The sequence below is a fragment of the Polistes dominula genome, unplaced genomic scaffold (assembly GCF_049000335.1).
Source record: "Polistes dominula isolate Pdom_NZ unplaced genomic scaffold, Pdom_raw_medaka contig_21, whole genome shotgun sequence".
Classification (NCBI taxonomy): Eukaryota; Metazoa; Arthropoda; class Insecta; order Hymenoptera; family Vespidae; genus Polistes; species Polistes dominula.
The window spans coordinates 1,935,509-1,957,500 of record NW_028301061.1 but is presented as its reverse complement, the minus strand read 5'-3'; the positions used below and the strand labels follow the sequence as shown (position 1 = coordinate 1,957,500).

The window sequence follows — 21,992 nt, the reverse complement described above, 5'->3', positions numbered from 1 at the left end:
AGTCGGTGCCCTCGAAAATGAGTGGGTGGAACGGTTAGGGACAGGATAATAACACGTTGCCGTGTTGGCTGCACCGTGTGAAACAATGCCAAGCATTGTTGTTGAATATAACCATACCAACCATAAGATGATAGAAAGAGAAAGGAGATCAAAAATAGAATTTCTTCAAGAAAATAGTCAACCGATTTTTCTGTTCTCATTTTATATCAAATGTTTCTTAACAATCGTGACAAAATGTGGTTTTTTTTTTTTTTAACACATCGTTGACAAAACAATTTTCCAATCAAAAATCTACACAAAATTCAACATATGTCATCTTATCATTTGGTATTAAATTCATCCGATTTTTTCTTTTTTTTGAAATTATTTTACCGATCTTTTGTATCTTTTGATTACGACTTTATATATGTACATCAGACGTTTTTATTTTGCAATAGAAAAATCAACATAAAATTTGTCATACGTCGTCTTATCATTTACTATTAATACTATTTAATTCATCCGATTTTTTTTCAAATTATTTTACCGATTTTTCATATTTTTTCAACACGTATGTATCACTTATTTTTATTTTGCAATAGGAAAAAAAATTCAACACACATCTTCTAATCATTTACTATTAATACTATTTAATTTATTCGAAATTTTTTTTTTTGTAAATTATGTTACCGATTTTTTGTATCTTTTAAACACGTGCATTTGTACCTACACTACTCGTTTTCATTTTGCAATTGAAAAATCAACATAAAATTCAACATACATCTTCTTATCATTTACTATTAACACTATTTAATTCATCCGATCTTTTTTTTAAATTATGTTACCGATCTTTTGTATCTTTTGAACACGTGCATTCGTACTTACATTACTCGTTTTCATTTTGCAATTGAAAAATCAACACAAAATTTGTCATACGTCGTCTTATCATTTACTATTAATACTATTTAATTCATCCGATTTTTTTTCAAATTATTTTACCGATTTTTTATATTTTTTCAACACGTATGTATCACTTATTTTTATTTTGCAATAGGAAAATCAACACAAAATTCAATATACATCTTCTAATCATTTACTATTAATACTATTTAATTTATTCGATTTTTTTTTTTGTAAATTATGTTACCGATTTTTGGTATCTTTTAAACACGATCATTTGTACCTACACTACTCGTTTTCATTTTGCAATTGAAAAATCAACATAAAATTCATAAACATATATATTCTTATCACTTACTACATATTTTAATTCATCCGATATTTTTTGTTTTTACATTAAACTTACGTCATCAATCCTTTCAAATTCAACCGATTTATTTTGTCAATTGAAAAATCGGTACAATATTTATAAATCATATTATATCATTAAGTATTGATTTTATCCAATTTTTGAATTCTGACATAACACTTTAAATAATCCTGAAAACTTGAAAATCCCATCAAATGTATTATACGGACAAAGGTTCGGATAATTCAAAGTTTTCATGGGGTTTAATTATACGGTATTTTTTTCCTTCATATAATTTTCGGTGGCTACGTTTGTCAGAAGGAGGGGAAAAAAAAAAGAAAAATAAAAAAGAAAAATAATACAACAGGTAGTCGGTCTTTTGTGATCTATGGATCTTTTTCTTGGATTATTTATGTGAGAACGTTAATTATCATGGAAAATAGGGTGCTGGAATGATTGATCTAACCTACAACAGTCAAGATTTTTTTTCTAATAATTTTAATAAATCACACCATTTAAAAAAAAAAAAAAGATCTGTTTAAGTCTATTTTTAAAATAAAAATATTTCTACAAACAATCGTATATATAATTATTTAAAAAATATAAATGATTTAAAAATCATCCTCAATTTTTAGGTTAGAAAAAATGATGTATATAATAAAATTGATTCTTACATAAAACTAACCTAAAAGTAAAGAATAATAATTATCTATCTATCTTGATGAATAAAAATGATAAAAATGAACAAAACAAATATTAATTAGAAATAATAAGACATTTATAATGTAATAAAATGATTTTTATACAAAACTAACCTAAAAAGTAAAGAATAATAATTATCTATCTATCTTGATGAATAAAAATGATCAAAATGAACAAGACAAATATTAATTAGAAATAATACGACATTTATAATGTAATAAAATGATTCTTATACAAAACTAACCTAAAAAGTAAAGAATAATAATTATCTATCTATCTTGATGAATAAAAATGATTGAAATGAACAAAACAAATAATAATTAGAAATAATACGACATTTATAATGTAATAAAATGATTCTTATACAAAACTAACCTAAAAAGTAAAGAATAATAATTATCTATCTATCTATTGACGAATCAAAACGATTAAAATATAAAAACAATTATTACTTAAAAACAATACAATAGTATAAAATAAAATAATGAAATAAAAAAAAGCTACATTTAAAAAAAAAAAACATGAAGGTACAAATAAATAAAATAATCTAGGAAAAAAAAAATTCTGTTAAAAAACAAAAAAAATAAAAATATTAAAAAAAAAACAAAATTATTACAATCTCAAAAGATAACCTTCCATATTTTTTTTCCTTCTAAATTTTTAAATAAGAAGATCAAATGTCATTTGGTGAATTGAGATAAAATAATTAAATGATTAAACGATCTAATGGGTGACTAGAATGAAATAAGAGTAATTTTAGTAGAAATATATATATATAGATAGATATAAATGAAAAAGACATAGAGAAATAGGAGAGAAAAAAAAAAAGAGAAAAAAGATAGAAAAAGATAGAAAAAGATAGAAAGAGATAATAGAACAGAGGGTTAAGGTCTCGTTCGCGGAAGGAAACGAGTATCGTGCAATAACCAAAGACGAAGAACCTTGTTCGAGTCGTGGGTACTTCGAATGGGAGGAACCCGGGCTCCTGTAATCGGCAGATTAATGTTCGTTTCTCGAACCTAATCTCAAGCGTATCCTGCGTTCGAACGGAAGACCTGACATCCTCCTATATAAGAGAAAGACAGTGGAAACACAAGTGTATGTGTGTGTGTTAGAGACAGAGAAAGAGAGAAAAGCCTTGTTATTTCTCTCTGTCTCACTCAATTCCTACATTGGGATTCTAAGGGACGAATGATCTTAAATCTGAGGATTTCGATTTATGCGATCGTGACCCTTTTAACTGACTTTCTATTATATCTGACACTATACCAATTTGTATTACGTATATATATGTATATATATATATGGAATCTTATATAAATTAATTGTAATATTTTATAAATAATTTTAATAATTTCATTCAATAGAATAATTTAATTTAAAATAATTTGTGATATTAGTTTAATTTGTAATATATATATACTTAATAATTAATTATTACATGTATATATATTATTAATAAAATAAATTTAATATATATATATATTTTTTTTTATTATATAATAATTAATTATAAAATATTTAATTAAATAATTAATATATATATAATTAATAAAAACATATTTAATATATATATTTTATTATATAATAATTCATTATAAAATATTTAATTAAATAATTAATATATGTAATTAATAAAAAAAATAAATTTAAATTTAAATAATTCATAAAAATAAATTTCAATATATTTATATATTTTTTTATTATTTATTTATAATAAATTAATATATTAACTAAATTAAAATAAATAAAATATTCATTCTTATTAATACACATATAATTAATGTAACTATATTAATAATAATATAATATTAATAATAATAATAATAATAATTTAAATTAGAAAATAAAGTACTTCTTACACATTAAATATTGAAATAAAATAATATTAAATAAATAACAATAATAATAATAATTAAAAAAAAAAAAAATAAGCTAGTGCTCCTAAGAAGTCCGTTAACGCCTCCGGTTTTTCTAAACCGTTGTTTCGTTTAGCTAATATACTTTAAAAAAAAAAAAAAAAAAAAAAAAAAAGACAGAGAGAGAGAAGAATGAAGAACATTAAAGGGCCTAAAAAGGGTGTCTTCTTCTCACTGTTCTTCGTATTATCCATGGTGGTTTGACCAAAGACCAGTTTCAGTTTTTGGGACGGATTTTTCCCATGCTTTTATGCAAAGTAAAAGAAGAAGAAGCAAAAAAAAAGGCCATCTCATCGACGCCCCTGATCTGACACGACGACCTTTCACGGTAACCCTTCGTAAAGGGCTTACTTACTTGTCCTGTTGTGTGTTGTCCGGTTTACGGACCGGGCCGGTTCCGGGGAGGAGGAGGGGGAAGGGGTTGGGGGTTGGGGGTTGGAAGGGGGGGGGGTTCTACCGTAAAGAGAGCCACTCAAATTTTCTTCTTTTTTTTTTTTTTTTTTTTTACTAGGATCATCGATCAAAATATTTTCGCGTCAAGGGAACGACGTAAATGCTTCCTGACCCTCCTCCCCCTACCCCCTACCCCCTACCCCCCCAGTTTATTTTTCTCTCTCTCTCTCTCTCTTTTTTACTTTCTCAATTGACCCCCCCCTCCCTCCCTCCGTCCCCCTTTTCCACCTCTTTTTGCACTTTACTCGTTCTTAGTTTGTAGTAACCGTTCTTTTCTCATCCCCCTTCTTATTTAAACATTAATATTATATCCTTTATGCAAACAACCCTGTCATCCTAATCGTTCTTCTTTTATTATTATAATATTAAAATATTTGTTTAAACGAAAGATTAAACAAATAGTCGTGTGTGAATAAGAAGAAATGGTTTTCATTTAGAAATTTTTTAAGGAATATGTTTGAAAACATTTGTATGTTTATTTCGAATTATTTTAAATAAACTCAATTAATCTTTCGTAATTTTTGAATAAAAAAAATCAATGTTTTAATTATTTAAATAAATAAATAAATCAATAAATCAATAAATAAATAAATAAAGGAAAAGGAGTAAGTTTTTATTACAAATTTGCTGTAATATATTGTCTTAAATTCTTTCGTAATTTGTGAATAAAAAACCAATGTTTTAATTATTTAAATAAATAAATAAATAAATAAATAAATAAATAAATAAAAAGGTGTAAATTCTTATTACAAATTTGCTGTAATATATTGTCTTAAATTTTATTTATATTCATACCTCGAATCTCATTTTAAATAAACGTCAAATAATTTATCAAAGTAAATTTGAAATAAAACAAACTTATAAATAAATAAATAAATAAATAAATAAATAAATAAATAAATAAATAAATAAATAAATAAAACAAGAAGAGTAATTAATGTAAGTTGAAATGAAAAATAAAATATAAAATATATAAAAAAAAAAAAGAAAAAAAAACATAAATGCAACTGTGCGTTATGATACAAATGAGAAAGAAAAAAATGTCTTCGATGGCTACCAAATTACGGAAATAGAATGAAATGAAAAATTGATGAAGAAGAAAGAAATGAGAGAGAAGAAAAACAAAAAACAAAAAAAATACAAAAAAACTGTTTAAAGTATCGTCGAATCGTATGGCCAGTTTTTACACAGATCGGATCGTAAAACTGACGATTTACCGACGCCATATTCCTACTTAACGATCTCTGATACGTCTCTCTTGCGAACTTTAATAAAAATGTGTCTGATACCCAAAATCAAATCAAACGAAATGAAATTAAATGTAAAGAATCAAAATAAAACTTTATTTCGTATTTATTAAATTTCACTTCCAACTTTCCCCTCCCCCGCCCTCCGCTTCCCGCGAGCCTAAAAAAAATCACAACGCATTTTAAAAGCCATTGAAAATATGAAAGATTAAATGAAATAAATTCAAAATATCCAATCGTATTTCGTTATCATCTTATTTTCGTATTTTTCATTTTAAATATTTATTTTTTTTTTCTTTATGGTTTTTGATGGGGGTGAAAAGGGGTTAGATGATGAAATGGGTGAACAGGGGAAGTAGAGGGGGAAAGCTCGTAATTTATTTATATTTCATTTGCCTTTTTGTTTAATTTTTAATTGTAACTTATCAGTGTGTGTGTGTGTGTGTGTGGTTATAATATTTGTGCATGTATGTAATATATAATAATATATAATATGTATGTGTGTGTGTATGTGCGTGTGTGTATGATGGTTGATTTATTTATATTTACTTTTTTTTTGTTTAATTTTAAATTGTAACTTATTTGTAGTTATAATATATGTGCATGTATTTAATATTTGATATATGTGTGTGTGTGTGTGTATCAGGTTGATTTATTTATATTTACTTTTTCATTTTCTTTTTTTTGTTTGTTTGTAATTAATTTTAAATTGTAACTTATTTCGTTAAAATATTGTTTATATGTGTGTATGTGTGCATATGTGTGTATCAGAAACGACGAGAAGGATCATTCGGCCTTGTGAATTGAACTCCTCATAAAAGTCGTAATTTATCGGCAAGCCAGTATAATGATCCAACTACTACGGGACTTTAATTACACCACATCTCTGTCATCCTCGTGAAACTTCTTCCGTGAAATAGCGCAAGTAACGAAACATTAATTCCCATATTTTTTGTTGTTGTTGTTTTGTTTTTTCTTTTTCCAAATCAAATTGCACCGAGTATGCACCAAAGAAGAACAAAAATAAACAGAAAGAAAAATTGGGGGTGTGAAAGAGAGAACAGTTGAACAAATAATTAAAAATATGAATCATGATGAACATAAACAAATTCAAAAATTTCCACATAAAATAATTTCGATATTAAAAATCAAAGTGGATGAAAATTGCACTGAGTATGCACCAAAGAAGAAGAAATAAAAAGAAAAACACAGAAAAATCGAATTAAAGGATTGGGGAAGGGTAAAGTTAACCAAATAATGAAAAATATGAATCATGATGAACATAAACAATCTCAAAAATTTCCACATAAAATAATTTCGATATTAAAAATCAACGTGGGTGAAAAATTGCACTGAGTATGCACCAAAGAAGAAGAAATAAAAAGAAAAACACAGAAAAAGAGAATTAAAGGGTTGGGGAAGGGTAAAGTTAACCAAATAATGAAAAATATGAATCATGATGAACATAAACAATCTCAAAAATTTCCACATAAAATAATTTCGATATCAAAAATCAAAGTGGATGAAAAATTGCACTGAGTATGCACTAAAGAAGAAGATATAAAAAGAAAAACACAGAAAAATCGAATTAAAGGGTTGGGGAAGGGTAAAGTTAACCAAATAATGAAAAATATGAATCATGATGAACATAAACACAATCTCAAAAATTTCCACATAAAATAATTTCGATATTAATAAATCAAAATGGTGGAAAAATGAATTGCACCGAGTATGCACCAAAGAAGAAAAAAAATGAGGGATGTAGGGGTGGGGGGGGGCGGGCAAGATTCCGCATTGGAGAACGTTCATTGCGGTGATAATAATCGTACTGATTGTCGGCGATCACTATATTACGTCGACGGATTGATTTTGATGTCAAGCGATGTCAAACGGCCGCGAATTATCGTCAATTTGTCAGTACGTTCATGTGATGCTGAATTCTCGATTGCTGTTACTGTTACTATTGCTGATTCTGATGCTGATCATGATGCTGGGTTATCGGTAAAATAGGGTAGCACACAGACACTAAACGTGTACTAGATCATGATGATGATGATGATGATGATGATGATGATGATGATGATTCACATATGGCAACCATAGAAAGAGAGAAATAATGAACGACAACTAGGAAACTGTCAGACATAAAGGTATACACTGTGGCTTTTGTAAAAGTACAAACGGTAACACCGTTTATATACATTAACACATGAACACACGTACACTCACGTACTTGTTGAAATATTATCTAGTTAGGTATGAAGTATTATCTTACATTTGTATTGGTTTTTGTTGATGATTACACGATTGCTTTTGTTCAATGTTGCATTTTTCGTTGTCTGTTTTTATTTTAACTTTAGTTACTTAAATAATGAATAATAGTAATAAATAGTAATTTTAATCACTTCATTTTATTATTTTCATTTTAGTTACTTCAATAATTAATAATAGTAATAAATAGTAATTTTAATTATTTAATTTTAGTTACATTAGGGTGAATAAAAAGTTCGTTTTAGGGATTTTATTCTGTTGTTTCAATATATGTGTAATTTATTTTGTTATTTATAATGTTAATAAAATTATTTGATATGCAAGTGAAATTTGTTCAAATATTTCTAATTAATCCTAAAATTATGTTAGAATATTTTATTTTATTTCATTTTATTTATAAGATAGATTGTTACTTTAAGTATGACAGGTGTATTTTAAAGTTATTTTGATAATTATTAATAAGATATTAAAATATATATTGAATTTATTTCCTATAATTAATGTTTTTTTTAATATTAAATAATACGATGAAGAATGAAAAATAAGTATATTGTTTCGAAAACAATTATACTAACACATGAGATTAATAATAATAAATAATATTAACTATTTACAAAAGTATTGCCAAATACTTTGACAAATCTTTTTAATTATATATATATAATGATTACAAAATCTTGATTAAAGATTTAAAAATATTATTAGAAAAATTCGAAAGATTTAATAATGTTTTAACTAATAGAAAATATTTCAACAAGTACAAGAAAAAGAAAATACAATTGAAAAGAAAAATAAAAAAATCAATGGAAGGAATAAAAACACTTTGACAACCGATTTTTTTTTTTTTTTAATATAGAAACATTCGAACGATTTAATAATGTTTTAACGAAAAAAAATAGAATAAAAGGAATATAAAAAAAAATAAATGGAAGAAATAAATAAAAAAGAGAAAAAGAGAAAAAGAGAAAGCACCCGATAGTTTCGACGTGTCACTGGGACTAACAGCAGCAGACTACGACGACGAGGGTCGTGTCGCCGTTTTCCAGGCAATTAGGGTCGCCGTGAATAGAAATTATCGTCAGAGATCGAGCACGTTATTACGACGTTGAGTATATCACCAACATAGTGAGAGAAAGAGAAAGAGAGAGAGAGAGATTTCACCCTAATAACGGTAAACATCAGTGTCTCTATCGTAATTGGAACACATCGAGAGGAGGGTTGTGGCAAATGTTTCAAAGTTACATCAAACGAAAAATACATACTCCCATTTCTTTTCTATTTTTTTTTTTTTTGATACAAATATAACTCCATTATTTTCTTATTAATTAAAAATCTATTTATCACTATTTTATGAAAATTATTTCAATCAAATCCGAGATCATTTTCGAATCACTTGTCAAAGATCTTGAAACTGAGTTTGATTCATTCATTTGCACTTCATATTTTTTTTCTATTTTTCTTATTGAATATTAGCAGGTACAGACACACACACACACACACAAACACACACAAGTTTGTTTAATATTTTGTTTAAACAATTGAGAAAATATCAAATAATGTATTGTATGTAATGTATTTAATGAATGTATCTTATGAACTATCACATTTAATTTGAATCACATATTGTTTAACATATCGAGTGATATGAGCGCATATATGCGTCCTACCGATGCAATTTACGTTTATTTTTTTTAATGTTAAAACATTCTTCTTTTCACTAAATATAAATTTCATTTTATTATTTAATCAAACTGATCAAAATAATCAAAATCATTAAACGTTAGCAAAAATGATTATTCGATACAACTCAATCGTAATAGTAATAAATTAATATATAATAAATTATTAAATTTTTAATTAATTTATAAAAAATATTATATAAAATATTTAGTTTCTAAAAATTTTCATTTAAATAAGAACTGTCAAGTATTATTATTAATTTATTACAATCATCATCAATTCCTAGTGTGTTTGAATAAATCAAATCGTTGCTATGTAAAAAATGTTAAATGAATATAATAAAAAAAATAAAAAATAAAAAACTATAAAAAGGGAATAAGAAAAATGAAGAAGCTCAACGACCGGTCTCCGAGCGTTCAAAAGGTTCATCGCACTGTGAAGATCAGCAAGGAGAGCCCGTTTTTAAGGGCGAGTAATTAGCCGAGAAACGCGGGTTCATTAGGATATCTCTTAGGTATCTTCGCGACGCGCTTTCCGCGGGTTGGCCACGCGACCGTCGGCTCTTTTTATATTTACTTTTTTATTTTTTTTTTTTTATTTCAAAAAAACAGAGATCAACCTGATAAAGTCAGAAAAAGAAAGAAAGAAATAAAGGGAAGACCCTAACGTGTGTAAATATCTTCTAACTTTGTACGTGACAGAAACACAATGTTGTAGATCTGATACAAATGCAATTATTTTTATATGACACTAATTATATTTAAAAAAAAAAAAAATAGAAATAGTTAACACACACACACACACACATCTCTCTCAATCTTTTTTTCTCACGTGATTTATTCAAATATTATATATACAAATTATTTATTATTATAATATTTAATGTTTTCTGCTAATGATTGAAATTTTAATTTTAATTCGTGTTCAATCGGATTAAACGTTGGAATATTATTTTTAAATGATAGTAATATGATTGACGTGATTTAAGGATTTGATTAATGTTCAATATGATTTCTAAAAAGGTTTCTACATTTAATATATATTTTTGTTTTGCAATGAATACAAATACAAGAAACTTAATTCCCACGTAAATATCAAGTACGAGTTTCAGTTAAATTACAATAACAATTACGAACAGGTGAGAAGATATGATTGCAATTGTTTCAAACACTTAAGCAAACACTTAATAAAACAATCCTGATTTAGCATGATCTATATAGATTTAAACATTAAAAATAAAAGATCATTATCTTAATCAATTATATTCAAAAAAAAAAAAAAAACTCAACCCACTTTACAAAGTAAGAATTCATTTTAAATTACGAACAAACGATACGCGAATAATAATTATCAAAAAAAAAAAGAAAAAATAGATCGAAATATTCATAATTAATGACAGAAATTATTCTATGTGATAGTATGAGTATCGTATTGACAAAAGATTGATAATCATTGTACACGAAAATTAGTGATTGATATTTTTTGACAAATATAATTGAACAGAAACCTAACACGTGTACGAAGTACGGAATCGTAGTGAAACCGTAGCAGGTGGGATATGGTATCACGTTTTACAGGTTGTAAATGGTCGGCAATTATCGATGGTATAGTATTCTAGTGGAATGTAACGTGTTTGTGTATGTGTGTGTCCCCATTGCGGTTTAATCGCTCGACAGTTTTCGACCTCTATCGCGAAACACACGCGTTCCGCACTTGCGCGCACTTTGAACGTTCACCGACGAAACGAAACGAAACGAAACGAAACGAAACGAAACGTTCTCTCTTTCTCACTCACTCTTTAAACATATATACATATATTTCTATCTCTTTCTTTCACATTTGGACTACATTGAAAGAGTGCAATTAACTGCAGCAAAACGTATCTCACAGTTTGATCTTAATTCTTTCTTTTTCTCTCTCTCTCTCTCTCTCTCTCTCTCTCAAAACCACCACAATCAGTCCTATTTTTATTTTCAAAGAAAGATAAAAATAAAAAATGATTCGTCAGTACTCCTCTCTCACCTAAGTCCCCACCGTGCGTTCATTAAAATAATTCTCGCGGTAATAAACGTCATTAGGAACGTCCGTGGTTTTACTCCTTGCCTTACGCTATATCCTTTGCCCCCCCCTTTCCCGCCCCCCTTAAAACCGCACAGTATAGTTGTTGCTATAATACCCTGAACGTATCTTCTTCATTCTATTCCTTAAAGAATTTATACGAGTATGGGTGTATAGAGTGAGTTAAGGTAGTTAGGATTATATACATTGATACATTGACTTTGTTCTTATGTTTGAGAGAGAGAGAAAAAAACCGGAAGGGATGGAATGATACTCGTGAATGTTAATGAGTTGAATATAGTGATCGAACTTAAAATTTCAGATAACACGAATCGTTCATTTTTTACGTGGGGTAACAACCCGTGATTATCCTAAATCAAAAGATCGTGGGAATAAGACGTAAAGGATATAAATCCTGATAAAGATGGTTAAAGAAATCTCTCCGAGGGAATAAAAAGGGGATAAATAAAGTGTAATCGAATATATCAGTAGGACGATAAATCCTGATTTATCCTGGTTGATAAAATAATAAAACTAGACACTTACCCTCGCAGGTGAATTGTCCGTAATGCTTCCCACTGCTTTTATCACCGCAAACAACGCACTCGATGTTAGGTGATTTGTCGGTTTGCGAGCTACCGGATTGCGAACTGTTAGCTTGACTTCCAGGTGTAGTGCTAGGTGGTAAAGGATCCCTAGGTGTTAAAACAGCACCGGTTGATACGAGGCACGTGATATCTTCGGGCGTAGCCGAGGGTGTTAAATGCGTGGTAGGAGGCATGGGCGGCGGCGGGCCAACCTGAAGTGGTCCGCCGCCGCCGGCCGTGGCAGCAGCCGGTGCCGTTGCCGGTGAGGGCCCACCACCGGTCCCAAGACTATTTCCAGGGTCCCGCGATGCCCACGAGGGCGGCGGGGCTACCAGCGCCATTGAGGCGGTGGTGCCGCGCGCCGGGAACCCCAGCTCCAACGTGCTGGTGAACTCGGTGTGGTGGTGGTGGTGGTGGTGATGGTGTCCTGCCGGCACCCGGCCGGGGAACAACGTCGCCGTCGCGGCCGGGTAAACCACCCCGGCAGTCGCCAGGGCGTCCGCGCCTCCTGTCCCCCCTCGAACCACCCTGACGGCTCCTTCCTCCTCTTCGTACGCCACCACCGAGCCCTCAGACGAATCGACTCGACTCGCGCTGATCGCGAGGAGTCTCTCGCTTCTCTCAAGGTACGTGTCTTTTTATTCTATATTCACTTTTATTATTTATTACACTCCCACACCAATTAACAACTGACTTTACTTGCTTGACTGACTTAACTTAACTTGGCTGGATAACTGGCTAACTGATTGATGTCAACTGCTTTATATTATATTATTTAACAACTATCAGTGTTTAGGGTAAAACGATAATCCAATACACACTTTATGATCACCGGTAAATTGTGGTTACAGTACACGATCCTTCGTATAGAACTTTAGAGAGTCCAATAAACTACATGAAAGATGATCCCTCTTCTTCTGATGTTAATTGTCATCGATGAACGTCCTGTTGACATCGCGTGATTGTTATATGTTATTTAATAAACAAAACTAAATTCAATTCGAACTAACGCACTTGTGGTCACTATTCTTCTTCTTTTTAAAAAGGGGGGTCAAATAGAACCCACCCCCACCCACCCCACCCAAACTTTAAAGAAGAACACGCGCGTCGGGAACGGAATGATACCAGACAACCGGTCGATTCAATTATTTCAAACTAACTTTGCACTTTTTATTTCCTCTTCTCTCTTTCTTTTTTCAATTAAAAAAAAATTTATTATTAAAAATAAAGAAACACCGTAAAATAACGTCGTTGTTTTCTTGTCACCACAATTACAGGGGGTAGAAGTAATGGGGGGTCTCGTGCCACACTAAACGGGGCACCAAGTTGGTTGTCTTCTTATTTTTCTTCTTTCTCCTCTTCTTCTTTTAAATTCAACGAAACTAACCGAAAAAGCGCGGGCACGTTAAACTCGACGACAACGACGACGGATCGTCGGTTCCGGGAGACTACGGGCGGCACGTCGTCCTCGTCGGAGCGTATGCGGTCGCCTGACGGTAAACTGGGAGGCACGCGCGCGGGAAAGAGAAAGAGAGAGAGAGAAAGAGAGAGAGAGAAGGAACGAAAGAAAAATAGAAAGAGAAAGAAAAGATGGATTGGAAAGGGACACCCCTATAATAATGTTCAATCAAATTTAAGAAATATAATAATAATAGTAACAGTACTATCTGTGTATAAAATAAAATAGTAGTAGTAAATAAAAGGGAAAGAAGAATGAGAGGTAATAGAAATAGAGAAAAAAGAATAAAATAAAGAAGAACAAGAGTGATAGATAAAAAGATAAAAAGAAAGAAAAAGAAAGAGAGAAAGAGAGAGAGAGAGAGAGAGAGCAATAGATGCGCGCGCGCACAGAATCCTTGGAAACACACGTTGCTACTACGTGTGTTTGATGAGGAAAGACCAACACGGTAGTAGTAATAGTAGTAGTAGTAGGTAGTATACAATAGAGTAAAGAAAGTAGTAGTAGTGTGTAGTAGTAGTAGTAGGGAGGTGGTGGAGGAGGAGGAGAGAACAGAGAGGTGATACTCGACTACCGCCTCGATACGACGACTATTCTTGGGGCCGACCAGAGACCGACTGCCGACTAAGACGACCCCTGACATCGACCTGGCCCCCACCACCCCAAAGCCTCGCGGCTTTCTCGCGGATTTTACGGGTTGCCATGACTACCGAAGGTGGGGTCGAGTCCCGGGCGCGCCCCGGTGAGCCTCTCATTGGCTACGAAGTTACCCTACCCCTCAACAACAGACCCACCACACGCGTTTAACCGACCACCGTCTAGCAAGCAAGCAACGTGTATCGTAGTCGTCGTAGTCGTCGTTGTCCTCGTCGTCCTCGTTGTCCTCGTTGTCCTCATCCTCCTCGTCATAGTCGTCGTAGTCGTCGTCGTAGTCGTCTCGCGCAACGTGTGCCTTTCTCTCTCTCTCTCTCTCTCTCTCTCTTTCTACGCTTCTTCGTCTATATCTCTTTCTTTCTTTAGTTCTTTCTTTTGATCAGTCTTTCTAGCTCCGTTGCACTCTGGTCCGACCTCCTATCAACTACTTCTCTCTCCCTCTTTCTCTTTTTATATCTCCCACTCTACTACTTACTCTCTACTTGCTATCCCTACTACTACTACTACTACTGCTAACTACTCTTCGTTTCCCTCTATCCCTATCTTTATCTCTATCATTGGTCTAGGCTTCTTCTTCTTCATTTTCTACGTTCTAAATTCTCAATCTATCTCTCAAAGATTTCTTCAACCTGCCAATCTTATTTAAACTTCAATTTAAACAATGTTTCTTCAATCGATCGTTAAGATAATCCTTCCTCATCATTTTATTGTTATATTGTTGTTTTACATATTAGTTCAATTTCTTACACTTATTTCAGATCTTTTTTCGTTCTTACTTACACTTACGTGGTAGTGGTAGGTATCGTTAACAAGGTGGGGTTGGATGAAACACCAGGGGTTGTGCTCGTAGAAAGAGAGGTCACCAACCAGAGGGCGGGCAGCCACTGAGCACGAGGAGTCAAGTGGGGCGCGAAAAATGGGCCGGGCCGCCTTCCATCCACCCCCGAGGCTAAGGGTGAGGGTAAAAGTGATAGGAGTAGGGCTACGAAGGGCTTCGAAGGCGGCCGGGCCATCGAGTCAGGGTCAGTCAGGTCGCAGCCCTCTACCTCTGCACTTTTCACTGTCGTGCTCTTTGCTCTTTCTCATTTTCTCTCTTTCTATTACATACCCGAAGACACAGACTTCCTTCTTTCAACCCAACCACCCTTTTTCTTCTACCCAACTCCCCCTCACCAATCTCCCATATCTTTCCCCGTGTTTCTAACTTTGAACTAGGATCGATTGAGATGTTAACTTATTTTTCTTCTTTTAACTCAACTATAACTCGACCAACGTTCGTTCAACTCAAAGTTGCCAAAACTGCATGAATTGTTGTTGTTATTGTTGTATATATATATTCATGAGTAATACGCCTACTTGGAAAGATGGAAAACGTTAAAATGAGATAGAGGAAGTTGTTATTGGGATTATTACCTACTCGAAGATTCTATTCATTCAAACTGTGTATGCAGATTACTTAGAAAACGATTGCACATTATAACATAAATAGCATACTCTTTCCAATTTCATTTTCCCCCTTCTTCCTTACCATCCCTCATTCTCTCTCTCTCTATCTCTATTTGCTAATGCACACGTTTGAAAAGAATGAAAAAGAGATGATTAAACAACAACACAACAACAACAACAACAACGATAACAGTCTGACGGGGTCAGCCATGGCGTTAATGAGGAAATAAATACGCATGTGCGGCCTATGCTAATTCGGCCCCGTTCGATCTTTTTTTCTTTGAAATCAACTTGAACGACTATGACAATGAGCAGAAGCAAAGAACTTATACAACCACGACTCACCACTACCACTACTATTACTTTTACCAATACCCACCGGTCATCGGGGATTGGCTCGACGTGCCAGCGGCAGGTAATGCGCGAACTTTGACCCAGCTCGTAAAAATTCTCGAGTTACCGTCCCGTTGCAGCTGCAGCCGATGCAAATGTCGATGACGAGGTGGATCAGGGAGGAGGATGAGGATGGGGATGGGGGGGAATATGGTGAAGAGAAGGAAGTGGTGATTCGTTGGTTGGTTGGTTGGTTGCTTGCCTGCTTGCTTGCTTGCTTGATGATTATGATGATGATGATGATGATGATGATGATGATGATGATGATGAGAACGAGTGAATGCGACTATTGACTTCAGCCATATCTGATTCGCCGTGTCATCGGGAATCAACCTAAGTTCTTATTCTCGTCGTGCCGCTCGTTAAAGAAGACTACTGGCTTGTTCAATTCTTACTGTCTTCCGACTTCCCAATGATTTTCTTTTCATTTCTTATTTGAAACTGCAATTAACACTAAGGAGTTAGTTATTATTTCCTTTGGAACTTCTTTTGGTCACCTGGTGTCTTTATTTTTGTCTTGATATTATCGGGATTACAACGGGTTGGGAATAAATTTGGATAATATATTAAGGATTCCTGAGTAGATATTACCTTTGTTATTTTTTATTTTTTTTTTATTTAGTAGGGTTTATTAGGTAAAGGTGTTTTCGACGATTTAGAAATATATTGATAGTATATTTTAAATTTATTCAGTAGGCGTATATTTTAAGTATTTTGTTTGTATGCAGTGTTTTTTTTTTTTTTTTTCTTAAATTATTTATTTATACTGAAAGATGTGAATTTCGCAAGGTGTCGAAGTTTGATACGAGCCACGAGCATCGTTTCGTTTCCTTTCGTTTCGAAACCGAATTGCCAACAGAAAAAAAAATCGAACAAATACTTATATATATATATATATATATATATATGTTGAGAGAAAACGTGGAGGAGAAAGAAACGAGATCGGTGCCCTGACGTGCAACCCCCATTGCCGTGCGCCAGTCCCGAAGGAAATTGACTCGTTGAAGAAAAAGAGAATGGAAAAACGTGTTCAAAACGAATGAGAGAGAAAGAGAGAGAGAGAGAGAGAGAGAGAGAGAGAGAGATAAAATGAGATAGAACGAAAGGTACCCATCCTCTTTGTCCGTTTACGGACACACTCGTTAAAAGTCGACTTCACCAAAATCGATAAACGGATATGAACCACCACTCGTTGTTATCGATCTTTCTTTCTTTTTTTCGATCATTTTCTTGTTCTTTTTGGCTTGTTTTTTCTTCTTCTTCTTCTTCTTCTTCTTCTTCTTCTTCTTCTTCTTCTTCTTCTTCTTCTTCTTCTTCTTCTTCTTCTTCTTCTTCTTCTTTTTGTACTTAGTATCACATCTTACGCGATGGAATGCAGAACTAAACTACATTTTAATGCTTAACAAATCCGAATCGAATCAAAAAAGATGATTTATTGGTTACTTTGATCTTTTGATATCGAATAATAAAAAAAAATATGGTCTTTTTTTTATGAGATATCTGATTATACACGTTTTTATCTTTTATCTTTTACATATATATACAATAGGATACATAATATATTTAGTATTTGTATTGTATTGTATTGTATTGTATTGTAATACAAAGTATATTATATAAAATATTATTTATTTTGTAATATAATTTATTACCAATTAAGTTATTAATTATTATATACTAATTGAATTAAAAATAAATTAATTAAATTTATTTAATTTATTATCAATATAATATACAATTTATTTTACAATGTAATTTATTATTAATTAAGTTATTAATTATTATATATTAATTGAATTAAAAATAAATTAATTAAATTTATTTAATTTATTATCAATATAATATACAATTTATTTTACAATGTAATTTATTATTAATTAAGTTATTAATTATTATATACTAATTGAATTAAAAATAAATCAATTAAATCTATTTAAGTTATTATCAATATGGTATATAATTTATTTTTTAATATAATTTATTATTAATAATTTTGTATAAGTGTATATTAAAATATTAATTATTTAATATATAAATAATTTTTATTATTTATAATAATAAAATATAATAATTTATATAATAAATATTCAATATATATAACATAATGTAATTAGATAATATTTAATTAAATTTTATTATTATATTAAATACTTATATTTATATATATATTATTTATATTTGTATATCGAATATTTTTATAGAAAATATTTATAAATTTATAAATTTATTTATTTGTAAAATTCTTTATAAATAAAGATGAAAGATCGAAATATTGGAGAATGTATGTTAAGATTCACATAAATTACATGTGAACACATACAAAATACCACGTGTAAAATCAAATATTTTTGATATCATTTTTACATATCAATATTTTAAATATATACCTAACTACTCAATACATATATACATCTTGATTAATTAATTGATAAACATAATATTAACAAATATCACAAAGCAACATATGATAAATCCCTATATCTAACAATACACATATACACAAAACAGTGAATAGAAATTCGATCTCAGTGTGGGATTTCTCGTAATCCATCACACACACACACATAACACACATTCACACATTCATATAGTATACATACATGAATTAAAAAATATCTGCGTATCTGATAGGAAAAAAAATCCCTATCCCCCACCCCAGAGTTTATCTTGTGTAACAGGAAACGTAGAAATCACGTTTGACGTATAAGAAACATAATTTTATCCCATCATTAGAAGAAAAAAAAAAAAAAATAATAGGAAAACGCAATTGTGGACTCGGCACGTGACTCGCACTGATTAAAATGTTAAAATCAGAGTGAGAAAGAAAGAGAGAGAGAGAGAGAGAGAGAGAGAGAGAGAGAGGATAGTTTTGGTTTATTTTCTGTTCTCTTATTCTTTCACTTTCCCTTGTGACCCACCCCCAACCAACCGCTAGTCCTTCACCCCTTCACCCAGCCCTCTTTACCGTATTTCCTCGAACCCATCCTCCTATCCAATACCCTTTCAATAACTCGGTTCAGAGTTTCGTCGATGAATAAAAGCCGCCCTCGTAGGTCCTCGTGCGGCCATACGCGCGTCTCCGGTTACCTCTGTGGATTAATTATGGGGGTAGATCAAAAGAGCATACGACCACAAAGCGGAGTAATGCAACGGGTGGTCTGTCATTTTCGAAGAAAAAAAAATCTCATGTACTGGTGTAGTAGCTTTACTGTTTAGATGTTATACACGAATCATTATACATACTTGAAAATTATGTGAACGTGCTTTTTAAAGATATCATTTTCATCCCTTCGACTTTTACAGTTTTTATGTAATGTATGGTATGTGTAATGTGTACGTGATTATGTGGGTGAGTAGATGAATGGGTGGGTGTGTTAGGGGGTTTTTTTCTTTCTTTTTTTTTTGACATCGTTTAAAGTTACCTTTTAAGTTTGCATAATTTTATTATGTTTTGCTTTTTTACATTTCTTTTTTTTTTTTGCCCTCACCCTTTCTTTGTTCAATTTATTGTCTATTTTTTATAATAAAATTTTGTTAACTTTGGAAATATTGTATTTATATGTTATTTATATTGAATTGTCGTTTGTTTGAATTATTTAATAAATATAATATAATATACAATTGTGTAATTAACAAAGTAACATATTTGTGTGTGTGTGTGTGTGTGTTATCACTGTTGTAAAATATAACAATTTTGTTCAATAAATATTTATATGTAAATACATGTTAATAGTATGTCTTTAATATTAAACAGTAGTTTGTTTAATTTATTCAATAAATATAATATAATTATTAAATAATATAATTAATATATTATTTAATAATTATTGTATATAATATAATATAATAATTATTGTATTATTTAATTAAATTAACAAATTAACATATCACATCGTTGTTGTAAAATTCTATGACAAATTTGTATTTAGTTATAATATATATTTTCTTTTTTAAATATAAATAAATATTTAAAATTATATCAACATATTAAAATGCTTAAAATATTTATAATTATTATTATAAAAAAGTATTAAAATTTATATAATATTTTATATTTAATTATTTAAATTTTAAATTTTTTAAATAATTATTTAAAATTAATTAAAATATTAAATTATTTAAAGAAATTTTTTTACATGCATTTTATTTTTTAATTTATTTTTTTAAATAAATATCTAAAAAAATGTTTTAACGTCGAAAATTTATTCAAAATGATTTAATATTGTATTAAATGCTATTAAATAAATAATTTATTAAAAATAATTTAATATTGTATTAAATGCTATTAAATAAATAATTTATTAAAAAATGATATTAATATTCTATCTATGATATATATATATATATTTTTAATTATTTATTTTATTAATCATTGAATTTTTTGAATTTTTATTTTTACAATACTTGCGCCATATAACACGTAACAAATTATTATCATACTCAGGACGCGTTACGTGTGCCCTTGACTTTGGGTTATCATAATAGGTTAAAAAAGTCATCGTGATACTCTGATTAACTGACTGGGACGAAAAATCTTTAACTCATACATTAACATTCCATTTCATTTTTTATTATTTTTTTTTTAATTTTTATTTCTAAATATATTTACTTATTTTCAACATGATTCAATATAGGATTAATTATGTTCTATATTTTCTCAACGTTTTGTAGAAATCGTTTGTGAATAATAACTAACTAACAATATTTCTTCGTACTTTGATACTTGTTTAAATAAAATAAAAAAAAAAATAAAAAACTTCAGTGAAGACGGTGGGAGAAAAATTGTTTCAAATTGACAATCGTACGAGAAGTTTGTAAAAGTATTCAAAATAAATGATAAATTAACTAACATAAAATGATTAGATAACCTCAATCTCTCTCTCTCTCTCTCTCTCTCTCTCTCTCTCCTTCTCTCTCTCTCTCTTTCTCTTTTTAGTTAATTTTAATGAAATACACTTTCTTACGTTCGTTTTATTTTACAAAATTTTACAATCGATGTAATATTATTTTTATTTCATTTCTATTTTTGAGAAAAAAAAAACAATAATTTTAGCAAAGATAAAATATCATATGTATAAAACTATTTTTATATTAATTTTTTTACACACATACACATGTTATCTGTATTTTTTCCTTTTCTATCATATATATTTCGTAATAAATAATTTAATATATAATATAATCATGAAATGTATTATATAACTAGGAGTGCCACGTCACGTGTTGTTGTGGCTCACAATCAGTCCAATACACACGTCTTTAAGTCAACGAATTATCTTATACCACCATCTGTTAGAATCTTATCGAACTAACAACAGAGATAATCATGACTCTTTGTTAATAAACAAATAATTCGATTATAAATTGAGATATAAATAATCCTATCTTTCAAGTTGGATGAAACTGCACACTGTGTGCAAAATTTTATGAAAATCGGTTCAGTAGTTTAGGAGTTCATTGCGGACAAACAACGTGTGACACGTAATTTATATATATATTAAGATATAAATATTTAGTTTTTGGAATTAATTTAATACTTTGTGTAGGTTATTAAATTTGTTACAAAACAACGTGTCTCAAATTATATTATATATATATTCTATAATAATTAAATTTATAAATAAATAATTTAATTATATGAATAATTTAATCTATATAATATTTATTATATATAATAATAATATTAAAAATTATTATTATATAATATATATATATATATATTTAGTTTTTTGAAATTAATTTGATACTTTGTGTAGGTTATCAAATTTGTTTCAAAATAAAGTGAATTAAGAATCATATTATATTATATGATAATTAAATTAATATAATAATTACTAAATAATTAAATTTGTTTATTGTATATTTCTACAATTAAAGAAAATAAAATAATTAAAA

General features: G+C 29.8%; 2 protein-coding genes across 2 annotated transcripts in view; both read right to left on the bottom strand.

The window, feature by feature from the left end:
* The window catches only part of svp (COUP transcription factor 2), a 155,415-nt gene extending 142,234 nt beyond the window's left edge, over window positions 1-13,181 (bottom strand). The window contains 1 exon segment of the mRNA XM_089176107.1: window positions 12,105-13,181. Within this exon segment, the coding sequence (XP_089032233.1) occupies window positions 12,105-12,486 (382 nt within the window). The 5' untranslated portion in view covers window positions 12,487-13,181.
* LOC149031402 (uncharacterized) lies at window positions 13,135-16,843 on the bottom strand. Its single transcript, XM_089176108.1, is given in 3 exon segments — window positions 13,135-13,643; window positions 13,646-13,724; window positions 13,727-16,843. Coding segments are annotated over 3 exon segments (693 nt in total). The 5' UTR covers window positions 14,248-16,843; the 3' UTR covers window positions 13,135-13,550.
* Window positions 16,844-21,992: the final 5,149 nt, after the last annotated feature.